This window comes from Larimichthys crocea, chromosome VII, assembly GCF_000972845.2.
Source record: "Larimichthys crocea isolate SSNF chromosome VII, L_crocea_2.0, whole genome shotgun sequence".
Classification (NCBI taxonomy): Eukaryota; Metazoa; Chordata; class Actinopteri; family Sciaenidae; genus Larimichthys; species Larimichthys crocea.
Window position 1 is genome coordinate 16,442,154 of NC_040017.1, and position 24,955 is coordinate 16,467,108.

The 24,955-nt window shown below is 41.5% G+C and overlaps 1 protein-coding gene across 6 annotated transcripts in view; it reads left to right on the forward strand.

Annotated features, from left to right (window-relative positions):
* Positions 1-744: 744 nt before the first annotated feature.
* dock10 (dedicator of cytokinesis 10) overlaps positions 745-24,955 on the forward strand; it is a 60,533-nt gene continuing 36,322 nt past the window's right edge. For 3 of the 6 annotated variants that reach the window (XM_027280228.1, XM_027280224.1, XM_027280223.1), the window contains exon 1: positions 19,797-20,264. In XM_027280228.1, the coding sequence (XP_027136029.1) occupies positions 20,106-20,264 (159 nt within the window). In that variant the 5' untranslated portion in view covers positions 19,797-20,105. Of the gene's footprint in view, positions 1,062-19,796; positions 20,265-24,955 lie in introns of those variants that run through there. The other 3 variants (XM_027280225.1, XM_027280221.1, XM_027280227.1) reach the window with 3 other exon arrangements.

A 24,955-nucleotide genomic window follows, 5' to 3' on the forward strand; every position in this document is an offset into this window, starting at 1 on the left:
CTACGACTTTCTCTTGGTATGCTGATACATAAAAAATAAAACATACTATAAGAGAAGAAAAAAAAAAACAAGCACTGCAAAAATAAACAAATCATGAAAATAGACAAGCTATATTCCATTTCATATCATATTTCTCTATATTGCAGTAGCTCACCTGTCTATGATAGGAAATGTCTTAACCATTTCCTACAGCTGTGCGGCGCTGTTGGTCTGTGTGTCTCCCACATCCTCTAACCTCCACTGTAAATGCTGCTCCATCCCTGCTTGGTCGTGACTGGACTGCTGATGAGTAGTTGACATTTCAGAGCTCCCCTTGAGATGGATGATGTATACAGTATAGCCTCAAACACACTGACCAAATCAATGTCAGCAGTTTAGACAAAATGAATGAATGCTGAATGGATCCAAAGGCTGCAGAGACATTTGGGTTTACTTTCATTGTCCTATATATATATTTAAAATATCTCAAAATATATTATCTTAAATATATGTTAATTAAGCTTAATGGATGGAAAAAATCAGTTGCAGCACTGATAATTATCTGCTTCTTTTTTATGTGTCAAGTTTGCCAAAGAAATGATGTTCCTACCCTTCAAAATAAAAGCACCACTCTCACTCAACAGTCTACTTCGCTTGCCTGCTTTAATTTGCAAAGCATAAGCGGATGTGCTGCTTTTTATTTCAACGTGCTTTTGACACATGCAATCTTCTGCACTGCACTCCGTACTCTGCCTGTGTATGTGTATGTGTGTGTGTGTGTGTATGGACCGACGGCGTGTCTGTGTGTGCGTGTACGTGTATGAAGCGTGTATGCTTATATATGTGTGTGTGTGTGTGCGTGTGTAAACACAGCTCGGTCGGCTCATGTTAGGGAGCGAGGACCAGGTCTGAGTGACTGCAGCAGAAAAACTACGAGGCTTGAATTGTGCACTGGTGGCCGCTCAGATGAGGAGATGGCAGCCGAGTCGACCCGGAGATTCACCAAGAACCTGCTGAAACCGGGGAGCGCGGCGGAGATACGGCAGACGGCGTGCAACGCAGTCAGACACTCCGCAGTGACGGTGAGTACACCCGTATGAATTGTAAAAACATGGTGGTAGTAGAAGAAGAAAAAAAACGCATCACCACCTGTGGGCCTGATGTTTTTATTATCATCATCATTATATCATCCTTATTCATTATTATTCCTTATTATATTATTATTATTATTATTTATTATTATAGTCTTTACTGCTCTGAGCTTTGCACAGATTTCTAGTAAAAGTGAATTAGATTTCAGACACACCGCACCACTGCACCGCAGCTCTGGCGGACCTGACATTGGCATTCATGTTGCATCTTTCTTTGCAGTGGATGAGCATAAGCAGCAGCATAGTGCAGCACCGCTCTGTCTATCGATCCTGCAGAGGGGAACAATTCATTGTAAAAAAACGCATAAAGGTGCTGGGATCGCCACATTTCTTTCACACTATTAGGGTGGGAAAAAGAAGCCGCTTATTGGTTGGTAATGTGGCTATAAAGTCGTAGAGCCTATCATATCCCCAAGTGGGTTGGAGTTTATTCTAGTGTGGCTGGCTGAAGTGAATGAAATGCAGTAAATAGCGGCTTGGTAGTAGGATAGTGGGATGCGGTTTACATCTGTCCAGCGGTGCACTGACACACCAGGGAAGATGGAGGGAGGAGCAGAGAGAGGGAGATGACACACCAGGGAAGATGGAGGGAGGAGCAGAGAGAGGGAGATCATTTCGATCACAGTGTTTGATTTACGACTATTTTTTTTTTTTTTAATCATCAGGCTATTTTAAAATGAATTGTATGATATGTATGCTCCAGTGGGTGTGTCACGCCTTATAATGAGAGGCTATGATTGACACATGAAATAGTGGGAGGAGGGGTAATCCAAGAAAAGGAGAGAGAGAGAGAGAGAAAAAAAAGCCACACAGGCACACATATAAACACACACACAAGGAGAAGGATTTGTGTTTTGATGATGTCCTTTTGGATTCATGTGTTAGAGGACAAATCCTCAACCTTACATTTACACACACGTGTGTGTGTGTGTGTGTGTGTGTGTCCATTCAGTAGAGATTAGCATAGAGAAAGGTCACTCCACTCCAGTCGCTCTCTGCTGTTACTCTGCATCCTCTTCACTCCGGTGTTAGTGTGTCAGTGGGACACATGCAAAACAGAGCATAGTGAGAATTGATTGGAATAAAGATGGAGAGTGTAATATTATCTGTGTTTTTGTTGTTTTGGGTTGTTTTTTTTCAAATGAGGTGCATGGCAGACAACAGGATTAAAATGGAAAATAACTGATGAATGAAGTCTTGCTGGAAAATAGATTTTTTCTCTCCGAACAGCCAGATGTTATCGCTGAATAGACCAGGATAGATGAGCCTTAAGAGTAAAGGTTTGCTGACATTTATCATGTCCCCAGATGGAGTACAGCAGAATAGTGTTTATTGATTCCCTTACTGAATGTATAAATTGACTGGTGGGTCACCTTGTGTTGGTGTCATTTAGGACACTGGTACACATGTCGAACTGCAGTAACAACACACTGAGGGTCACTGGCTCGCCTAAAAGCCTCGCAGCTAAAGTCAGCCTGTCCACCAAACACACCACAGTACACTACAGTGACTAGTTAAAAAGAAAAGGAAGAGATGAAATAAACAGAGATGGTCAGAGTTATCACCATGTTTTATAGTATTAAACATTTATGCCAATGAAAACATGGACTAGTAAACATGTATGCGTTCTTCATTAAAGCCCTCATTATTTTAAGACACTTTGACATGTTTTAGCAGGAGGAGCACGTGTAAGTGATAAAAATGAGTGATGGCTGCCTCAGTTTCATGCTCTTGGCATTGTGCATGCTGGCTCACTGTCACAGTTTAGTGGGATACTTGAATATCACAAAGCCATTGTTGGTGTTATTAGTAACACATGCTTTTCCTGCTACGACAAGTCAAAGTGGTTAACTTTGAAAAAGACCTATTAGGACCAGAAAAAGCCAAATTCCAAAAATAAGAATTCTGATGTTCCAGATGTATTTCTATGAATACTCGTTCTGTTTGGGCAACTGCTCAGTGGTTTTGTGTCAGTAGGCCTTTAAAACATATGATCATTAACACTCTTGGCTCAGTATGTTTAAAGTTTATTTAAAAATATAAAGTATTAGGTGGATTAGACACATACTGAATGAGAGGTGGACAATATGATAGTGGTAATGGTATTCGATAGTTGTGGAATGTACTCCTTATGCTTATTTATACTTCTACCTCACTACATTTACAACCAGTAAAGTACTTTTTACTTTTTATTTGATAACTTAAGTTACTTAGCAGATTCAGATTATTAACACAAGATATAATCAAGAAATAAATTATGGTGTATTGTTATACATGACTGTAAACCCAGAAGTATGTAAAATAGTAGTAGTGAAATTAGCTCCACCATTGTCTGTTTATAAATCTGTAATATATTTCTGAAATGACTTATTCTGTGTAATGAGCACTTCTTCGACCATTGAATATACGTAGATACTTCTTCTCGTGACACACACATTTTCAGTTGCAAAACTGTTAGTGGATAACATCGTGTCATGATGTCAAAATAGTTGTCAAGTATCTATCATAACACCCACAACTTTGAAGAATTTACCAACCATTTCACAGAAGTTGTTTTTCGAAACCATAAAAACTGAAATGGAAACTATGACTGATGCTTTGATCAGCAGTATGTGCAAAGACATCTGTTTTTTGGGGCATTTTCTTTGACGTGTTATCTATCTTGAGAATGCCCCTATAAAGATATATATAGATATATATAATATATATATATATATAGATATATATATATATATATATAATTATATATATATAATATATATATATATATATATAATTACTTGAAGTTATTCTTTGTACATATCTAGGAAACAGAAACATAGAGGGGGAGCTGTGTAGAAAAGTAAACATAAGTGTGCAGGCTTAAGTTAAGTGGGTGTGTAAATGTCCATAGGCTTTGTGTGCATGTGTGTGGACGTTTTTTTTTTTTTTTTGTGAGTGTGTTAATGCACAGCCTTTTGTTGGTGAAAGAAACCAGGTCAGCAGAATCAGCCCCTATGGCATAACATTCAATGAAGCGTGAGCCTCTTTCTCCCTCTCACTGACCCCCTCTCCCTTTTCAGAGCAGACATCCTCCCCCCTCGTTCACTTAACATCACCCCACCCCACCCCTCCACTGACTTTGCTCCCCATCTCTCCGTGCCTTCACTGATTCAGATTCCTCTATATTTAAGTTTGGGCACTGTTTTCCTCTGGTTCTTTCTGCCCCACTGCTCTGCATGGGTCCTTAGTCAAATTAGAAGTCTGAAGTCTGTGTGTGTGTGTGTGTGTGAGTATATAGCATACATGATACCTGGTAAATCCCCCTGGTGCATGCTGCATTTTCCTCTGATGAAGTGCTCTGTGAAAGCAATCACTGCTTTCTGACTACTTCACTGTTTCTCATAGTGGTCAGCCCACCCGTTCTCAAATATGCAGGGAGCATGGAAGGGTAGATAGATACAAGAATGAAGAATGTCATGGTGGTTGAGTTTTGAAATGTAGAGTTGGTCATGGGATCTTTTCCATTACATCTTTTTTCTGACCTCTGTCTGGATCTGAGCTCCTGTACATCAAATAATAATGAAATTAAACATAAAAACAGACAAGATGTGTTTAATAAGATAATGAAGCCGGTTTTGTATCAAAGATGCCTGTAATCAACAAAATTTAGAGCAGCATTTACATCATTTTAGACCCATCGCTGGCACCCGGGTGAGTATGTTTATTATGACTCTCAGCTAAAGTGAGCAGCGTAGCCGTGTAGACACAAGTGTCATTCTTGTTGTGACTCTGGCTGCCTGCTGGGATGAACCACATGTCATACCATGCCTGGAGGATGCCAGCCACTCTAACCAACCACACAGCCAGACATTCAGGCCAACCTGCCCACCCTGGCATCTGACTGCAGCTCAGTTTATTTGCCCAGAAGCACAGGGTTGCTTGTATGCAGTCACCAGCGCTCGTTTCTTAACGCCATATGAACACTTGTGCTTTTTTCCACATTCTACCATAATGTTTGGTGTTATATCACTGTGGTCATCTCTTTTCTTTGGCTGCAGATAATGCCACTACTTGTGCTTGGCATCCTCAGTGCCCTTATGGTACTAGCTTCATGCCTGATCACATACAGACTATTTTTGGTGCTCATTCCCAGTCTCCAGGCGTTTACCGGGAATTTTCCATTTGGTTACAAACTCAGTGTTTGTTTTCCAGTCAAGGAGATAATCCTATAATGTTAGGGTTTAATTATTACCCCAGTATTTTTGTCCTGATTTTTCTTATTAACTACAATCACTATATCATTCTTACAATGTTGCTGCTGCCAACCAGTTTGCAAATCAAATTATGAATAAAGGTGTCTGTTGTTGGTTATTTCAAGCAAACTCTCTGCAGCTGGTTTTCATAATCATGCTGGCTATGGCTGCAACCAACAGTTATTTTCACTATATACTGTATCTGTCTACGATTTTGTCAATTAAATTATTCATGCAATCCATGTATTAATCACTGTTTACAGATGTCAGTGCCCAGATCCAGTGCCCAAGAGAATTTTCATATTCTTTGTTTTGTCTGATCATTGGTCCAAACCCTCAAAATAATAAATTCACAATATAAAATTTAGTTTTAAAAATAGTGTTACTGCTCATATGATTATTTCAGCGCCATACTGGCACTAATGTCTGCTTTGAAGGCCCAAGAAAACAGTTATATAACTGAGCTCAAATAATTTCTGGAGTATTTTGTCGTATCTGCACTTGTATCAGCAAGTCGGGAGAGAAAAAGCTCAGTTTTTATTGTCATTGTTTTAAATCACAAGATAGTTCGATCATTCTGTCAGTGAGGTCTCTTGGTGTTAAGAGCTGACTGGACGGTATGAAGTCACTGTAAAAACAGAATGGTGTAGTGCTTTGGAAACTAGCTGATAGTGATGTAAAATATATGTGACTCAGAGTTAATGGGCTTAAACATGCAAAACCTTTGGTGTGGTGGTCCTGTATGTGGTTCACCTCCATGCACATGTGCATGCTCCTGTTCTAACCTAATTGCCGGAGCTGCATGTGTTCTTTGGCCTTACACACACTCGCACGCTAATATATAAAAAGAAGGTCACTTTGGTTAAAGTTGAAGTTCATTTCCTGTATTTTTTCTTTGACGTGTTATATATATGACCCGAATCTTGCACTGGATGTTCTTGAATATTGAAAAAGGCTGTTCATATTTCATTGACCTCCCTTTAGCATATCGTTTCTATTTTTTTTTATTCACTCTCAGGCTTTATCCCATTTGTCAGCCAACTCTTCTCACTTTACTTTGCGGAGGAAAGGAATTTTAGTTCTCCTTCCCTTTCCTTTCTTCCCCTCATTTTCACTTGTCGCATTAGATTAGCTAATTCTTTCACTGTTTTCTGTTAATCTGTATACTTCGGCCAGTATCTCGCTGTCATCCTGGTTTATTCTTGTCATCTTCTGCATGTGTGTGTTTCTGTTATCCCACTTCTGGGCATGTCTGTCTGTCTGTCTGTCTGGAGCTAAAATGTGTGTCAGACAGCATGAAGCAGTCATTTGTTGGCAGGGGGCACGTCTACCCAGCGTGCCCCAGCGATGTGTTGCGGTTGTGTGTGGTCGTTGGATGACGTGCTGTCAGTCTGGCTGCTCTCTCCTCATGACACATCATGTCAACTGCCTGGGAGGCATTGTGCATGACTGCTGACCTGCCTTTTTGTCCAACATACATGCATAGCAGCTTAGTATGTGTCTGTGTGTGTATTTGTGTGCCTTTGTGGTACTTGTGGTGCTCTGCAAAACCAACCATATAGTCTATGTAAAACATCTTGTAGCATTCATATAGGATTGTAACTGCTTTACATCCGTTTCAGCTTGTTTTTTTTTGTTGTTGTCTTTTTTATCTTGACTTGACCGCATTGTCAGTGTCACTTCAGTCCGTCGCTGGCAGCATGTAAGACCAACTAATACTGTATGTCTATCTCATGTGAGTTAGTCTGACTGTAAATGCTGAAAATCAATTGTCCCAGACGAGAGAGACCAGTTAGATTACCAGTAATTAGCCTTTTCTCTTGCAGCCATGCCTCTGTTACCACGGTAACAGGGAAAGGTCAATTGGGATGGAATTCTAACAGGAAGCACTCTTATCACTCTTTGCATATCTCAACGTTTTTTCCCTGTCTAGTAAGGATCTTATTTCGTCTCCTCCATCGCTCTTCTCTTCCCACGCTCCCGAGTGTTTCATAAATTAATTTGCTGACCTGCTGATCTTAGACTTATTCCTTTTAACTCTGTCTGTAACCCGCCTCCTTCAACTGCTTTCTGTTATCACCCCCTGTGTTTTATTTCATTTGACTAATCCATCTTGCGTCACTCCTGTGATGTTATTGCCTGCACGATGGCAAGCCTGAACAGTAGGCTGGCTTGTTGACGGAGATCTGCATCTGATCCCACATTTCTGTCACATGCCTTTTATTACATCTGGACAGGGCAAGGTAGGACAGGGTCAGTAGAGAAGCTGGAGCTGGAATCTTGCTTATAATTGTCTCAGATGTCTTATCATTTTAGAGAGCTAGACCACAAAGAGGGGAAACCCATGAAAAGAATGAGAGAGGAAGGGTGAGAATAGATAGAGAGAGATTCAGAAGATCTGTCTCACCTCCCGGAGGAGTTCACGCTGAGTGTCTACTGCAGATAACAATGTGTTGTTGCATGTTTAGCAGACTGTTAATGTTCAGTATTTGCATGTCATTGTTTCTGATGAACTTTAACAGGCTCATGTTTGAGTGTACATGCAATTGTAAGTATCTCTGTGCTACATTTGTGTGTTTGCACACTCGTAATTGTTCAGGTCCCTGTGGACATTCATGTACATGTTCTATCAGCATAGAGTCGGGATCACAAATCAACAGAGGAAACATTTATTTGCCTGCCAATACAGTTATTCTCTCACATAAGTCTGAGCTTTGGAAATCATACCGTCGGATTGTACAATCATATAAATAAGACAGTGAAAGGACATAAGCAAGAATGATTAAAAAAAGGAGCTTTTGGCTTTTAACATAGTGGAATTCTTGGAATAGCACTTTACATGATTATCAGGGTTTATAGTGTGTGGGGGGAGTAAGAGTAAAGGCCACCTGCACAGGTTATAAAACATGAAATGAAATATAAATAACTTTTATGAAATAAAACAAAAAAGATCAGAGCTATTTCAAATAGCAAATTCCCTATTTAGAGGAATCTATTCACAAAATAATATGTATCATGATCAAAGTAGGTGACCCCCCTCTGCTAAACAGTTTCCTCAGGGAAACCCTCATTATACAGCAGATAAATTGACATTGGTCATGCTCAGCAGACACACACACACACAGCAAAAAGTAATATGTCTGATAATAAACAGTAATGAATAATATATGCTCGACATTCAGAATGCTCCATCATAAAACTGTGTCATTTATCTTGCATCTGTGTCACTTCTTTGGTCCATTGTTTCACAAACCAACTGAAAGCCTGTGTGATTAATCGCATTCTCACTTTGGGTTTCCTCTCTTCACCTCAGTTTGCGTGCGTGCCATAGCTCAGTATTTATAAAACCAGATTGTGCATCACCTTCATGGTTGCAGTCGTGCACGCTCTGACAATGTGGGACAGGATGTAGTGTCTCTTTCTCTCACACACACTCTCTGAACAACTCAGCGTGCAGCTTTTCGAGAGAAGGCCGCGCTGTGCAGGTCTTCACCGTGCCTGTGTCATGTGGAGGAACCTAAATGTGTGTTCATATCACTCGAGAGATTTCATCAGCAGGGTGACAGATACTCGTTCTCTCTTCCTCCTTGTCAAGTTTCCTCTCACCCGGTCTACTTTTCTTTACACTTCACATCTGCTTACCGCTCCTTTTTACATCTTCACGTCTTATCTTCTGCCTCCCTCTGCTCTGCTTTTTTTTCTCGCTTTACCTTTTCCGTCTCTACATGAATTCCCTAATTGCCTGCACTTCCTTTCTCCTCCCTCTTTCTTCCCCTAAAATCAACTGGATTTACACTCACTCAGCTCTTCAGCTCTCACTCCTTGTTATTTTGAGTGAATGCCTCTTGTGTCACCGGTGAGTGTGTGTGTGCGTATATACATGCAGACAAGAGAATAGAGAGAGGGATTAGAGGAGATGAATAGCTCTTTGACATTTGTTATGACTGAGCTGCAGACAACTCAGCCATGTTTGCCCGATAACAGTGGGACCGTGCACTGCCAGGCCTTGGTGTGTGTCTGTCCTCATCTTCTCAATGACTCATTCAGAAAGGACAGAGAAATAAAAGCAAAGAGAACACAGAAAAAAAATAAATCTGAGCCTGTCACTGTCACTAGTGACACTGTCTCTGGCTGAATCCCCCCACTGTTTGAACTCTGTGTGATGCTGCACAGTGATCTCAGTAGTGTGTGTGTGCGTGCGTGCGTGCGTGCGTGTGTGTGTGTGTGTGTGTGTGTGTGTGTGTCTGTGTGTGTGTGTGTGCTGGGTGCGAGCACAGGAAATTCTTTTTTTTTTTCCCCCACCCAGTTGAAATGCATGTAACTTTGTAGTGTCACACTGCCAATTGAATTGCATTGAAGACAAAAGGTCTGTTTAGTCTAGGTAGAAAAACTGGATCGAGAGAAAGCATGTGTCCGTCTGTATGTCAGTGTTTGTGAGAGGTCACATGAGAGGAGGAGAGAGAGAGAGAGAGAGGGAGAGAGGGAGAGGGAGAGGGAGAGAGAGAGAGGTCCCCAGGGCTCCATGCATTGTGCCAATGTACGTTTACAATAGGCTCTTTGGAGAGGCTTCACAGCCAGTGAACTGCTCCATTCAGACTTAGCTGACCGGGCTTTGCCTCACTGGAGCTTAACTTTTATCCTCTCCCTCTTTCTCTAAAACTCTCCATCGAGCCTCGCAACCCTGCCCCTGTACCTTAATAGACACCATGTCCACTCGTCCGTCCAGACTCTTTCCACAGACCCAGGGGGGGGTGAGGGAAGGGAGGAAGGGAGGGGGGGGAGAGTCCACTTCACATACTGGACTAAGAATAGTTATGTGCGAGTGAATTGCAGTGTTGTGTCTTTCCCTCACTCTGCATTCCAGAGTAGGAGGCCTGAATATGCTACCGCCATTACCGTCCGACCCCTGTGCCCTGCTGCCCTCGCCCTGTTGTGTCACACATACACAGACACACATACACACTGTGCGGCAGTTATACGTGAGATGGACTTTCCCTCATTAAAACTGGCTGGACATTATGAGACAGAGAGAGTGCAGGAGTGATCTAATTAATTAAGCAACAGATAGGAAAGATGTAAAGAAAATGCGTCTTCCATTTGTACAAGCTGTCCTCAGAATCCTAGTCGAATCCTCTACGATCTTTTTGTCCCTTTTTTTCTCTGCCTGTCTCACTTCTCCCCCGCCAGCTTTGATCAACCTGGATGACCCACCAATAATCCCATCTGACTGAGTCTGTGCCCTCGTTCCTGGTGTCAGAAAGTTAAACACAAAAGGGACAGAAACAAGCAGCCATTATTAAAAATTTCACCACCACCCGCATCCGCCCACACATATACACAAATATGAAGGAGCACATAAGCATGCACTCACATTATTATGTCTGCAGAGCCTGGGACCCTGTTAGAAATAGAACAGTTTTCACTGATAGATAATGTGTTGTCTTCAGTAGCAGCACACAGGGTGACATAGCTGACATAGCTGGTCCAAGTGCAAGATAACTGGCAAGATATGACTGCTGACAACAGGTTAAATTGTTCATGAATCAAAAGATATTTTTCTTTCTTTCTTTTACACTAATTATCTAAAGACTGAAAAACTAAAGTGAATTTATCAAACAATCATTGTGGCACAGACCTAAATTTACTTAAATTTATTTTACATTTTTAAATATACGTGTGTGGCTGCCAAAACCAATGACGTTTAACCAGAAGTTCAGCCGACTGTATATGTTATCTCTATTTTTAGTTAGTAGTTCCACATTCTGAAAAATACTGCTCTCTTGCTGAGAAATCAATGACGAGGTCAATACCACGGCACCACAGAACAAATGAAGCTTCAACAGCCAGTTACCCTAATGGCAAGCTTAACTCTGTCCAAAGATAACTAAATAACTAAATCTGCCTACCAAGCACCTCTAAAACTCACTGTTTTTTTCAAGATTTGTACCAAATCTGTACTGTAAAAAAAGATATAGTGTGGTTTTCCGCCAGCAGCAGCAGCAAGCATCCGCTGTTTGCCTAGCAACCTCAGTGCGACGACAAGAAAAGATATGCTGTCTTAATTAGCGAGCTTTAGAGATGCTGGTGGTTGGATTTTGTCACCTTTGGACAGAGTTTGGCTTTTTTCTCTCTGTTTCCAGCCTTTATGTTAAGATAAGCTTATCTAAGACAGCCACTGGCTGTAGCTTCATATTCAACATACAGACACGAAAGTGGTATCAATCTTTTCAAGTAATCATCGGTGAGACAATAAATGAATATTTCTCAAAATAGTATGTTTGTACTAGTAGGACTGTGATTGAAAAGGACAAACATAAGTTAGTCAGCATACGAAAGGGAATACATGCAGTTACATACAACTTTTATTGTTATCCGAGTAAATCTGATCATTTTATTTTAACTTGTCTTTTTACTAGGACTCAGGGGTAGGAATTATTCATACAAAAGGGATAGATTTGACAATAAGAGAATCACTCATTGCTATTCATGATGACTGACACTGTCATTGACATGCGTCCCACAGGAAGCATAGCCCTGAGCCAAAATGCTCAATAAGTGAAGGTAGTAAAGGTGAGGAAACAATAAGATTCATGATTGTCTGTCATACTTGTGGATGATGATGTTAGAGGGCGGGAGTCTTTTTTTTTCTTCTTTTTCTTTCAGTTTTGGATTTAAAGCCTTTCTGGGGGTCTGTGCTGGCTCACCCTAAGCCTGACTCGGTATCTTCCTCCGCGCGTACATCAATTTTGTTGCGCCCTAAATGTCAGCCAAAGAGCTGGATCTGCAAAAGAAATAAGGGAGTAAAAAAAGCACAGGGAGAGAGACAGGGGAGGGATTTTGAATCTGTATGAAGGGGAGAGAAATTGGGGAGGCAATGGGGAGATAGAAGGGGTGGGGGGTGGGGGGCGGTGAGGGAGGAGCATACATATGAAAGCGCATGAGGAAAAGTCTTCAAACCAGCTGCGTCCTCCGTCTAAACTGGGACCTCAGGGACAGGGAGCTGTGCTGAGTGGGCGTCTGGTAGATAGTTAGCGCTGGTGTGGAGGTTACACAGAGGTTACATGTAGGCTTTGTGTAGGTGTCATATGTAGGCGTCATGACTGAATGATTTATTGCAAACCAGGCATTCTAGTGAGATTTTTCTTTACTGTGAGGGTGCAGATTGGGGGTTGGCATAAAGTCTTATGATTTATTTTTCACTCAGGCTGGAATCAGGCTGATGTGACTGTTCTTAGTGTATAACCATAGTATCCATTGTGCTGGTATGTGTTTCTGGCCTGTCTACATAAAAGTAAATATTGGCTCGGGCCTGATTTAGGATGAATATGGCAGGTTCAGACTGAGGACACATTTTTCAAGCTAGAAGAGTTTCAGGAAGCAGAAATCATTAGGAATAATTGCTTTAGGAATAGTTACGATTTCCTTGTGTCAGATGTTCAGAGGAGGTATAGGAGAGTTTGGGGTATTTTAGAGTTTAACTTGGCCGGCATTAAGAAGTCGGTGAATTATCTTATTGGTTGGAGACTCTCTTACCTGGACAGGAAACAGGAGAGGTCTAACAGCTGTGTAAATGGTCCAGATAAAGATCACAGAGAAACAACAGATACGTGGCAGTACTGAGAGAGTAATCACGACTACCGTACTAGACTGGTATTTATTATGTTTCTGCAGTACTGTTTCCAGTATTGTCAGGTTTGATGAACAGATTCTCTGGCAGAAACCTTCTCCCTCTGCAGTGAAGGTCCTTTTTCTGTTTCTAATTAATGTTCTGTCTTTCTTGGATGGAAAATCATGATTAAAGGAGCAGTTCTGAGCACTACCTTAAACTTTCCTTGTAGTAAGAGCTGATACTTAATCTTTGCTTCTCATTTTAACCGTCAATTATTTTAAAAGTACCGCACAGAGCACAAAAATAAAAAAATAAAAGCTTCACTACCTCATTTATTTGCAGATAAATGGGCACTGTTGCAAAGCGAGTAAGAAGTCGGTGACCTCAGCCAGACTAGGCTTGTCGGCTGAGGCCCGATACGGGACATGGGAGGGAGAAAACAGCAGGGAGATGTGGAGGGATGCCACGTGGGAAAATGAATTAATGAGACACCAGCTTGATGACAGTACAGTAGCTGTGTGTGTTTCTGCTGCTGCATAGCTGCTAAATGACAGCAGTCTTGTGCTTTTCGCGTCTCACAGGCCAGATTTTTTTTTCTTTTTTTTTCCGTATCATGTATTTTCATGAACATCTAAGTCAGTGAGTGAATGTCACAACGGAGCAGGCAAGTAGGCAGGTAGAAGTTTTATTCACTGAGTCCAAGCTAAAAGGAGTGTTTCACAGACTAGATGAAGGAACAATAATGTCCTTGCAACATCACAAAGTCTAGCTTGTTTCCCAAGGGTGCCACAGGGTTTTTATAGTGGATGTGGGTCACCTCACCACAAACAAAGACCACCTCTACCAATATCTTACAAACTAATCTACTTTTCTCAAAACATTTTTGGGAAAATTAGCATTTTAATGACTACTAATATAACATTTTTAAAGATAAAGTAATGTCTGTGTTCAATAGCTTTCCCATTGATTTCTTACCTTTTAAAACTTTCAGGCTTCATTTGAATTAATATATAATATTAATTAATATATATAAAAAGTCTGTTATAATAAAGCCAGTAATTCAAATCCTGCAGATAGAATTGTCCCATGAACCTAGATGTGTGCATGTGTGTTATCTTTCTTGTTTCCATGGAAAAAGTAGAAATACTGTAAAGAAAAGTGTTCAGGTAAGGAAGGTAAGATGGATGGAGGGGAGCTTGGTTATTTTTGAGGGTAGGTGGGTGAATTTTAAGACCAAGGTGAGTCTAAAGGAGAACGAATGGAAATTTTTAACAATGTCCCCCCTTCCCAGCAGTTGTTTCTCACCAACTTCCCCTCTCCCATATTCTCCACCTCATCTCCCCTCTCTCGGTCCCTCCCCCAACATCCCTCCTGCCTCAGGACTTTAGTTCTCAGTTAAAGACATTTTAATAGCTTCCTTTTCTAAACAAACCAGCTGCCAGAAGACCAGATAGTATCTCTGACACAGAGCGCCTCCTGGAGGTCATTCATTAAAGACGTGGCTCTGAGAGCAGCTGCTACACAGAGGTGTGGAGACTGGCACAGAGGCACGCTCGACGTCCACACAGCCTGCCGTGTCGACTTCTCAGCACTAGATGGCATTGGCAGTGTGTGGTGGCTCTGAGCTCGGTTCTTCCTGTTACCTCCTCCAGGGAAGAGCTTAAACCCGAGAGCCAGATAAAACTGTGTCAGACATTCCACACAGTCTGCCTTCAGGTTCACAACAAGATTAGTATTATTTTTTTGTTACGGTTGCGCAATTAAGCAGATTAATGCTTATTTGATGAAATCATTTCACCAGTGCTTCAACAAATAACTGTGCGTCATGTGATAGGCAGGAATCAGCAGATGGGAACAGAAACAAAAACAAATCTGACGTGTGGGAGAGACAGAAAGAGAGTAACAAGGTGAAAGAAAAAGCTTTGGCGGAGCAAACTGAGTCAGAATCAGAAAATCCCTCCATTTCAAAGTGCTGTGCTTGAACAGAAATAGTATTTTCCAAGCAGTATTTTGCCACAGCTGCTGCACAGCAGGGTAACACAATAAAAGTATACAACCACCTGAAACAACATCACAAAGCACCACAGATTTTTATTGAAATATGTTTCCCAATCAGTGCTTAGCAAGACATTTTGTCTTCAATCATGCAGAAATGTATCTGGAGTACCTCAGTGCATCAGGTAAAAATCAAGCTCGTCTGTCTTCCTGTTTGTGCAGGAGGTGGTTTTGCATCCGCAGAGTGAGGTTTTACTGAGAACAGCACATCACAACGAGTTTGAGCCAATATTAAAACACGAGAAACGCTACAAAGAATAAAAAAATCACTACGTGAGCTACTCTCTACTGTAACCGCAAGTCTTATAAATAATTGCTGGAACATACTGGTCTTTTGATGAAGTTCGTTTTGATCTCATTCAGCCAATCAGATCAAAATGCGACAAGCAATTCAAACTGCAGCCCAAAAGAGGTTGACCCTGTGTCCCTCTTGTTGCACTGCGAGTGCCCGGGGCCAGGCCGTAGTTTGCTGAGAACCCAGCACCCTTGAATGACAGCATCCTTCCTGTTGTGGTCACCATGGGAACAGGAGAGTGTTTTCCCAAGTAAACTCAGTGGAGCTCTGCACCACATCAAACACCGCTGCCATGAGTCAGCCTCCAGCTCTACAGGGAACCTAACTATAGCAGAGCTAACTGCTTACAAGGCAGCGTGCAGGAGTTTTAATGGACTGTGGTTTCCTACTTGGCCTAGTTGGCTGAAGTATTTGAAGTCAGTAAAATGGCTCATGTTTGTCTTTTGTCTAAATAGTGAACCTACATGCGTACACAGCATGCACACACACATCAAACTCCTGTAAATCTAGCGTACATAACCACCGCTTTGTCACCTTCAGTGTTGTTCAGCAAAGGAGCAGTTCTGCCGGGAACAGAGGGGGATTATATAGACTGAGGCCGTACAGCTGGAAGACATTAACTTCACAAATGATGGCGGCACACTGCCCTATACACCCCGATGATGTCATCCTTTTACACAGGTTCAGACTTATACATAGCTTGACCTCGGTCACACAGAGAAGGGGGCCATGGACATGTTAATATGAGCTTTAAAAACATGCTACATAATTAAGTAAAGACAGTCAGTAATATATCAGTAAATATTGTTTTGATTACTTCTGCCTTCCTTTATTATTATTATTATTTATCTGTAGTCTGTTTATCCATGCTACCAAATGAGTTTAAGTTCTTTAAAATGACCTAGCCTTCGTTCTTTCTCGCAAATCTCTCCGTGTTCTTGTCTGTAACTACACTTCATTTCCTTATTCTTCCTACAGAAGCCACAGTCAGAAGTAAGGTACTTACCAAGTGACCAATTTAACACATTCTCCATTTCCTCAAAAGAGCAGCACCATTTATACTTTCCACAGAACTTCTAGAAAATAACTTATCAAACGTACGGTTATAGATTTTATTATGTATCCAAGGGAGAAATTGGATGTTTGAGTTACAGATAATGAAGAAAATAAATAGGAAGTGAGAGGTTTATTCTCCCATTTCATTGTGTGATTCATTTAATTCTGTTAACACACTCGAACTTGTAGACAGGTGTCATGGGAGCTGAGCTGTGATCATCTCCATGTCCGTGTCTCCAACCACAGAGGGTGTGTTAGTTTCCTCTGTCGTAGAAGTGCGCGGTCCTCATCACTTCAACACTCCTCCACATTCTCTGAAAGTCGCCTCGGGTCTTTTGCTTTCAATTCATCTCTCCCTCTCTTTTTATTTTAATGGAGATGAATGAAACAATTACAAAAAGGGCTCCAACTAAATAATAAAATGCGGAAGACTGTAGCTATTATAGTGTTCCCTCAATGAACCCCCCTGCACTGGCTCTGCATTAAGATTTAGATTGAATTGATGGCTACAGTATATAATATGTAACATCATCTGTGAAAGACTTGCAGCGGTGGGTGTGATGTGACCAGGTCAGAAGGTTGAAAGAGATGTTTTTAATATGCAGTAACAGGATCTGTTCCTAGTTTTTCTTGTGAAGTGTAGAGCTACAGCATATTACCACCATCCACTGTTACGTACCTATGCTCCACCAGAAATATAATACAAATACATATAATAGGAGTGGAAGGCACAAAAGTCGTTAGGTGTGTGGGATTCATTGAGATGGGAGCATGGTGCAGCACGGTGATATAATCTGTGTTTGAAAACAGGGTGAAGGCAGGCGGAGTGAATACGAGCGCAACAGCAAGCTCGCCGTGTAACATGAGGACTTTGCTGGCATCTACAGGGCATGAGTGTGTGGGCATATTAGCATGACAGGACCATTGTGGAGGCCTGGCATACAAACAAAGCCCAGCTCTGTTACTCCTGTGTGTTTTAGCTGCTGCTGCTAACAGGCATGTTGAACTGAAGAGCCTTCAGTGAGAGGCTGGTGGTTTTGGAGGTGTTAGGGAGGGGTGGTGGTGGTGGTGGTGGTGGTGCTTTGCTTTCTCTCCACTTTGCACTGGACACATGCACTCCTACTGAGTGGGGCGCATTAATATTTGTACAGTGTGTGGGAGAGGAATAGCAATCCCGTATATGCACACGCTTACGTGTCGTCTTTCTGTGTGTTTGTGTGTGTTGTGCTGTTTATATTTAGCTATGTAAAGCATTATAATAATGAGCATTTATGTAGGTGGTGGGTGGGTTTATCTGTCACTTTGTCATGGACACTAATGACCTTAATCATGACCTAACAACATCACCATGGTTACCTCCTACTCTCTGCAGGGAGCTGAGTGCATGCAAATGCCTGGACCTATACATTATGTGTCACTTGATTACAGATCTACTGACAGTCTTTGAAAATAATGCATGCGTACAGCTAAATTATAATGTTTTATAGGTCAAATGTGTATATACCCTCGAATGACCCCATGTAGAGGTAACTTGTTCCCTTTCAGTGATGCTTTGAGTCTGAATTTACATGATTGTGTGTATTTGTGTTTTTTCTACTCCTTCTGTTCCAAGATGATCTTTTCTAAGGTTGTATGTGTCACACTCACAGGGACAGTGTGAAGGGAGGGGGTCGCAATGAGCCACTACACCACTAGATGCCACTAAATCATACATACTGTCACCTCTTTTTATGTATATATGGTCTTATTGCTGAAAAATGTGTATTTCAAAACATTAACTTTTCATAAGCTGAGAAAAACAAAATCTTGATTTTTGCTTTCTTTTCGGCTAATCCAGTTGTTTTTTTGTTTTTGTTTTTTGAATAAGAAGAATAAGGACAGTTTCAGCAATCCTTCCATTATTTGTAGATTCCTCGTTTTTTTATTTGACAGTGACGACAGTGAAAACAAAATTGACAGTGCCCAAATGTAAATTTGCAGTTTCTGTCATAGTTTCTTGATGCTGTCTCCATGAAAACTGTGTGGAAATCAACATAAAAAAGTCTTTCTTTTAATATAACAGATGCATTATTAAATTATTTCCATATTACGTTACTGTCTGCCTTTATTTTTACTTCCTCTACTACGTGTCTTGGTTGTGGTTTTGACAATAGTTGTTCCATTGAGGAAATATTAAGGCTTAAAAGAGAAGTATGCTCTGGACAGTGTTTGATTGACAGATTTTTTAGTCTGTCACATTCAGTTTGTTGTTGTTCACCTCCATCTTTCTTCAGCTCCTCCCCCTTAGGCAAAAAAAATGTAAATGTTTCTGGCTTCAGTAGACTGAAACAGCAAACCAAACCATCCAGAATTCAAAGCCTTTCTTCAGAAACCTTTGGGTGACAGAACTCATGTTGTGTCCATATCGTTTCTGAAACCGCTGGTTCAGCAAGTACGACTGGCAGGGAGGAACAAGAGGAATTTTATAATGAGAAGAATTTTAAATCGCTGCGAAACATATGAAAATCATTTTGTTCTCAGATGCACATTTTCTTTTTGTTTAGCCACACACATTGAAAATGAAAGAAGAAAAGCAAGACCAGATGTTACGGTGACATGAGAACAATTAGAGCGGTTAAAGTGATTGTCGCTGGCACACAGGAGCATCACAATTGATGTAATGGAATTTTATATTTAGACCACTTGTTGTGGACCTACCTAAAACCCACTTGGTGTCCTATTGCCTGCCTGAACCAAAGTCCGGGGAATTTCACATTAACTCCACAGTACTAAAACTCCACATACTGACTTCATCTGCAAAGCCACCCACTCCTCACTTTCCAACCACTTTCCGTTCAATGGCCTGTCTCTCCGCTCCCCAGCACTCTCCCTTGAGCCTCACACACACTCTGCCAACCTCCACTCTGGAACACTGAGCTGATTTTACTGTAGCAAACATATGCATATGCATAAACACACATTTTTATACCATTTTAAAAAAAAAAGAAAGAAAGAAAACAGTTTATTTTACCAACTCATTGTGTGGGATGGTGTGTCTGCGTTTTTCGTTCTGTCTTCTGTGCACAAATTGCAGATGCTCAAACACAGCCAGCAGCAGATCTCCGACTTGAAAGCACTGGTGTGATTGGGAGAAAAACAGTGAAGGAGAATGCTGCAGAATAAAAAACTGAAAAAAATGTGTTGGGGAGTGTGTGTGTGTGTGTGTGTGTGTGTGTGTGTGTGTGCTTGTGTGTCGCAGCTGGTTCTGGTCAGCTGACAGCTATTGCAGACTGTGATTTGTTGGGTGAGCTGGGCTGGGCTCAACCGTGCACAGCTGCAGTCAGTGTGTGTGTGTGTGTGTGTGTGTGAATGTGTGTGTTAGAGAGAGAGAGAGAGAGAGACTGAAAGAGAGAGAGGGAGAGCCATGTAAGACTGCCAGTGTGTAAGCTCAGCTACAGCAACATTAGGAGCTGGAGACTGGAAAAGAGCAGAAGAGACACAAGCTTGCAAAGCAGGACTGGTTGAAGTGTAGCAGGGCAGAGGAGGGTAGTGTGGGATGGAGTTATTGTACTGAGCTCGAACAGAGCACAGCACCACTGGCTGGACCAGGGGCTGATTGGACCGAACTGGACTGTGTCATCAGGGCAGACAGTTGAGCTCAGGTTGATACTAACAACTAACCTAAGTTCAGGTGACACTACTGCTGGACGGGATCAGGCTGGACTGGGAGTCATCAGCAGTGGATTATGGGTTGTTCGGCCAGTGTGGTCCTGCTCCTACGGTCAGTGGGTGGGGCAGACTGCGGTCACATGTGCTCACGGCAGGATCAGATGTCGTTGGATGCTGCCACTCCCACCCTAGAGGGTTACACCACTACCACCTCACCTCTGACCATCATTGTAATGGTAACCAGCACCTCCAACTCCCAATTAACTTTTAACCTAATGCATGTGTGGGGGGGTAGTGTGGGGTTGGAGTAATTGTGTGCATCATATTTGGATGTGCATGAATGTATATTTGTGTGCATTTTAAATAGTAGTGATGGATGGATGGATGTTCTGAGCCAGGAAGGTAAAATGTCTTTTTTTCAGTTTTGCTTGTTTGAAGCAGCAATTGTTACCATGTGTATAAACTTAATTTTCTTATTTCTGGCATTCTCTTTTGTTTTCTCTTCCTTCCCTTGTCAAACTCTCTTTTTCTCTATTATTGATGATGACGTATGATCAATGATTGGGGCCTGGTTGTTTCCCTTCACAGCTGAGAGGCAGAACGACGGAAATGGAGGGAGGAATATCGAGGAGGGGGGTTGGTGGGGTCAGACATGAGGAATCTAGTTTCTGTGGGAAAAATCTGCTTTCTCTGCCTATGGCCCTCAGAAGATGATAAATATAGCTATTCAAACAGAACCGTGAAGAAGATGGTGGATGGGAGTTGTGTGACTGAATGAATGAGTGAGTGAATTAATGCCTGAAAAAATGAATGACTGGATGAAGGAGTTGATGAATGAATTACATAAAAGTACATGTGTGTTTTCTCTTACCGACTTTTCTTTTCACCAGTGTGCTGCATGTCAGCCATCTGTTTGGTATCTGTATCCTTTAGTGTTGGCCAGTTTTTCCTTTTTTTTATTATTCCAAGAAAGACCCTGGTTTCTGTAAGCCCAGTGGAAAAAATGTTAGAGTTTTGGCAGGGTGGGATCTTTACAGTCGCCCTTTCTGTCTCTCCTGTCTTTCTTTCCCTCCATAAACCGTCTCTCTGCTGTTGGCCGTTTTTTCTGGCCTCTGTGGCAAACAAGAGTCAGGATAGCTTACACTGCAAAGTCATGTTTGTCTGCTGATTCTTGTGTTGTATAAGAGCATGTGCTGATATATATTTAGGCCAGGCTTCACTAGAAACTAGTGACCTCCTTTAGGACGCGATAAATCCATGTCAGAGTAAGAGATTTATCAGTGATACAACAACACTGAAGTTTCGACACTTCTACCTTAAATAGTAATACAGTCATGTTGGGAATAGTTATACTTTCAGTTAGCCACCTGTTTAAAAAAGAACAAAGGTAGCGCTGTTCTCAATATTGTAGCATAGTTTCATGATTAAATACAGCATTAAAGTGTGTGATTCACTCGTGGTTACTTAGTCAGGTGTCTGTGCCAGACTTCTCAGTGCTTCAAAAGGTTTTGTGACATATAATTGCATCAGACACCCATGTTGGGAATCGGATTGCTGGATATTGAAAGAACCAAGTGAAAAAAGTACAGCTGCATCATTTGCATAAAAGTGAAACTTGTGTACAACATCACCAAGCAGCAACAAAATGGAGAAGATGGAGAATAATAAAGGCCCATGTATAGAGCCTGGGGGAACTCCAAAGGTCAAATTTGGTTAGGAAATTTCTTAAAAAGTTTATTTATGGTCAGGAAATTTATGACATAAACAACTACAACTTTGATCAGTAGAAATGTTTGTAAGTATCTTTAGTTTTAAACTGAGTGAGAATTCAAAACTGTCAGGGTAAAAAGTAAAACTGTTTCTATTTGCCTGTGAGGATGTCAAGAGAGGCTGTATGGAAACCATGGCTTCCAGTCTAAGGATATAGGATTTTACAGACATTGGGACACTGTCCCCTGGCTGTCACCCCCTTTATCTCCCTCTACCTCTCCCTCCAAGTTTGACACTCAGTCTACCTCTCTGTCATTGACACTTCGGCCAGGGAAAAAATGCTCCAGTCTGTCTTTGACCACTGTCAATCCTCTTTGACCTCTTGAGTGGCATTCGATAATGTGTTACTGGTCGGCTAGCTGGTTGTTGACAAGATGTGTTATTTTTGGGAATTATTTGTCCATTCGCTGCGGAACGAGGGCTCTTTATATGGTTTTCAGTATGACCTTCACACAGCTGAATGGACAGACTGTTAAGTAGACAGCTACCACAAAACACTGTTGTGTGTGTGCGTGTTTTGGAAGAAGGCAAGAAAGTTAGAAAAAAGGGTCTTTGCCTCTTCACCACTAACTCAACACATCAGATTGGCCCTACAAAAGTAGAGAACACTGGTTTTCATCAGAGGGGCGACTTTGCTTAGAAGTTTGAATCCCCATTAGTCCCACTATGTCTCTCCCTTTACCTCGTATTGCTCTAATGATGTAAAGCAGATGGCTTCTGTCTAGTTTCTCTCTCCTCCCTGTCTCAGCTGTCTCCCCCCTCTTTCTGTCTTTCTCTCTTATCCCCTATCAATCTTTCACACTCTTTCTCTTCTTCCTCTCTGTTGTTGCCACACTTTCCTCACATCTCTACCTTTAACAGGATGATGATGAGAGGTGATTCCTGCGATTTCTCTTCAACCTTTTCTTCATCATTTCCTCATTTAGATTAATTCTGCCTTTCATTTGTCTTAGGACTAATTCAGAGCGCCCTCCCCTCCTCTCCCTCTGTCTCGCTCTCTTGTTAACAGTCATGCTGGAGGAAAGCCATGCTGTGAGCCACCAGTCTAGTGCTCTACTTGTGCCCTCCACACAGCTGTAGTTTACCAACATCAACGCCCACTCTTTCTCACCCCTGCTAAGAGGGAGGTAGAGAGAGAAAACAGGAGAGCGGGGGACTGAAGGAGAGATGTTAAAAGGGATGTTTAATAGGGTGAGAACAAGGGAACATGGGAGAGAGACAGAGAGTGAATCAAAGGAAGAAGAAATAAAGGAGTACGCTGCTGCTGAGGATGTTTGATGAGATGAGGAAGCGATAGGAGGGGATAAGAGGGAGGATGGAGGGATGGAGCCAGCTGAGGCAGCTGGTGCAGAACAGAGGACGGATGGAGCGGGGAAAGAGTGAAAGAAGAGGAGGTTGCTGCTGACGTTAACTAGGCTTGAAGGAGCGCAGTGCTAAGAGCATAATTATGATTCAATGTTTCACATGCAAGACATCAAAGGCTTATTAGCGGTTATTAAATTAGAAAAACATACAGTTCATTAAGATGAATGCTTTACTTGGAAATGTTTTAGTAGACTTGCAGAGACACATTGTTGTTTCACTGTCTCATGAACTTTAAAGTTTATGTGAAACAGTTTTTGCACTTTAACCTCAAAATTGCCCAAAGAAAACCGTCATTAACTGCTGTTAGTTCCACATAAAAACTGTAGCACGTACTACTACACTAAGAGGAACAGTGAATCACAACTGCATTAAAGCTCCAGTGTGGAAGATCTGTTGGCAGAAATGAAATATAATATTCAGTGTATAACCACCTGGAAATAAGAACTGTTGTATACTAGAATGAGCGTTTTATATCTACAGGGTCCTCTGCTACAGAGTCCAGCATGTTGCACCATCATGTTTATAGTAGGCCAGAACAGACAAACCAAACACTAGAGTTTTTTCCTGAGTTTCATGGCCAGGGTAGGTTCTCCTACGTGCTTGTAACGGGAGGGCGAGCAGTTTGCAGTCTGCAACTGTACTGCTAGAGGCCACTAAACCCTACACCCTGATCATTTATTCTCCAATTTTGCTCTTGTGGTAGCGAGCTGTGCAGATAGTACTGTATCTGTTTGCTCAGATTTGGTTCGGTCTCTGAGATAACTTCCTCTGATCCAATACAATGTGCTGATGAGGACTTTAAAGGGTCGATTCACCCATATTATTAACATGCTGTACATACTGTATCACTTATCTACCTCTAGTGGCCAAAACCTGCAGATAGAGTTGTTTCATTTCCTCATATTTTACAGTGAGGTGAATTTTATGCCTTCATGCCAATGCAATTGAGATGAATGGCACTTTATTTCTGTTGCTCACAGCATTGAGATTTTACAATAAAAAAAAATTATAAAAACTGTGTCCCAGATAGTCTGGGTAATCCATGGGCATTGTATCTATAGGAACTACTTTCTACTAAGTGAAACAAGGACACAGAAGGAGTTGTTGGTGTTGATTTTTCTTCAGCTGTTATATTTCAATGCTGTGAGCCCCAAAACTGTATTGAAGAGGGGAAGATGCATAAATTTTAGACACCTCACTGCAAAATGTGTGCAGGTTTTAACCACTAGAGTTACACAAATGATACAATATATTGGAATATGAGTGATTGACCCTTTTAAAGTGGAATATAGTTATAGATTACAGATTTGTCTGTGTTATATAATCCACCAGTGCTCCCAAAAACCCTAAAACATAAAGCTTTCTGACAGCAGCGCCGCAGGTGTATCATTATGTTGTCTCATCAGGAGTTGTTTCCTCTTCTACAGATCTCTGTTCTGCTCTGAGGTTTAATCTGGGGGGAAGTGAGTATTTGTGCGTGTGGAGGAAAACACTGAGTAAATAAATGTTATATTGTTTTATGTTCATTTATTTCAAATGGAGGCATGCATCAGCAAATACCTTTTTATCATGCACATGTTTTTGTTTTTTATGTGTACAGCGTGTTGCAGACAGTGACATATTAGAGGAGGAGGAGGAGGAGGAGGAGGAGGACGGTCGAGTTTTAGAACAGGAAGTTGTTGGTTTTCATGCTCTAGTTCATACCTCTGTGTGCATATGTAGGCTCTCGGTGTAATATTGATAACTTTGGGCAGAAGAAGATAAGCTGCTGAGAGTTTGACTTTGAGTGTGT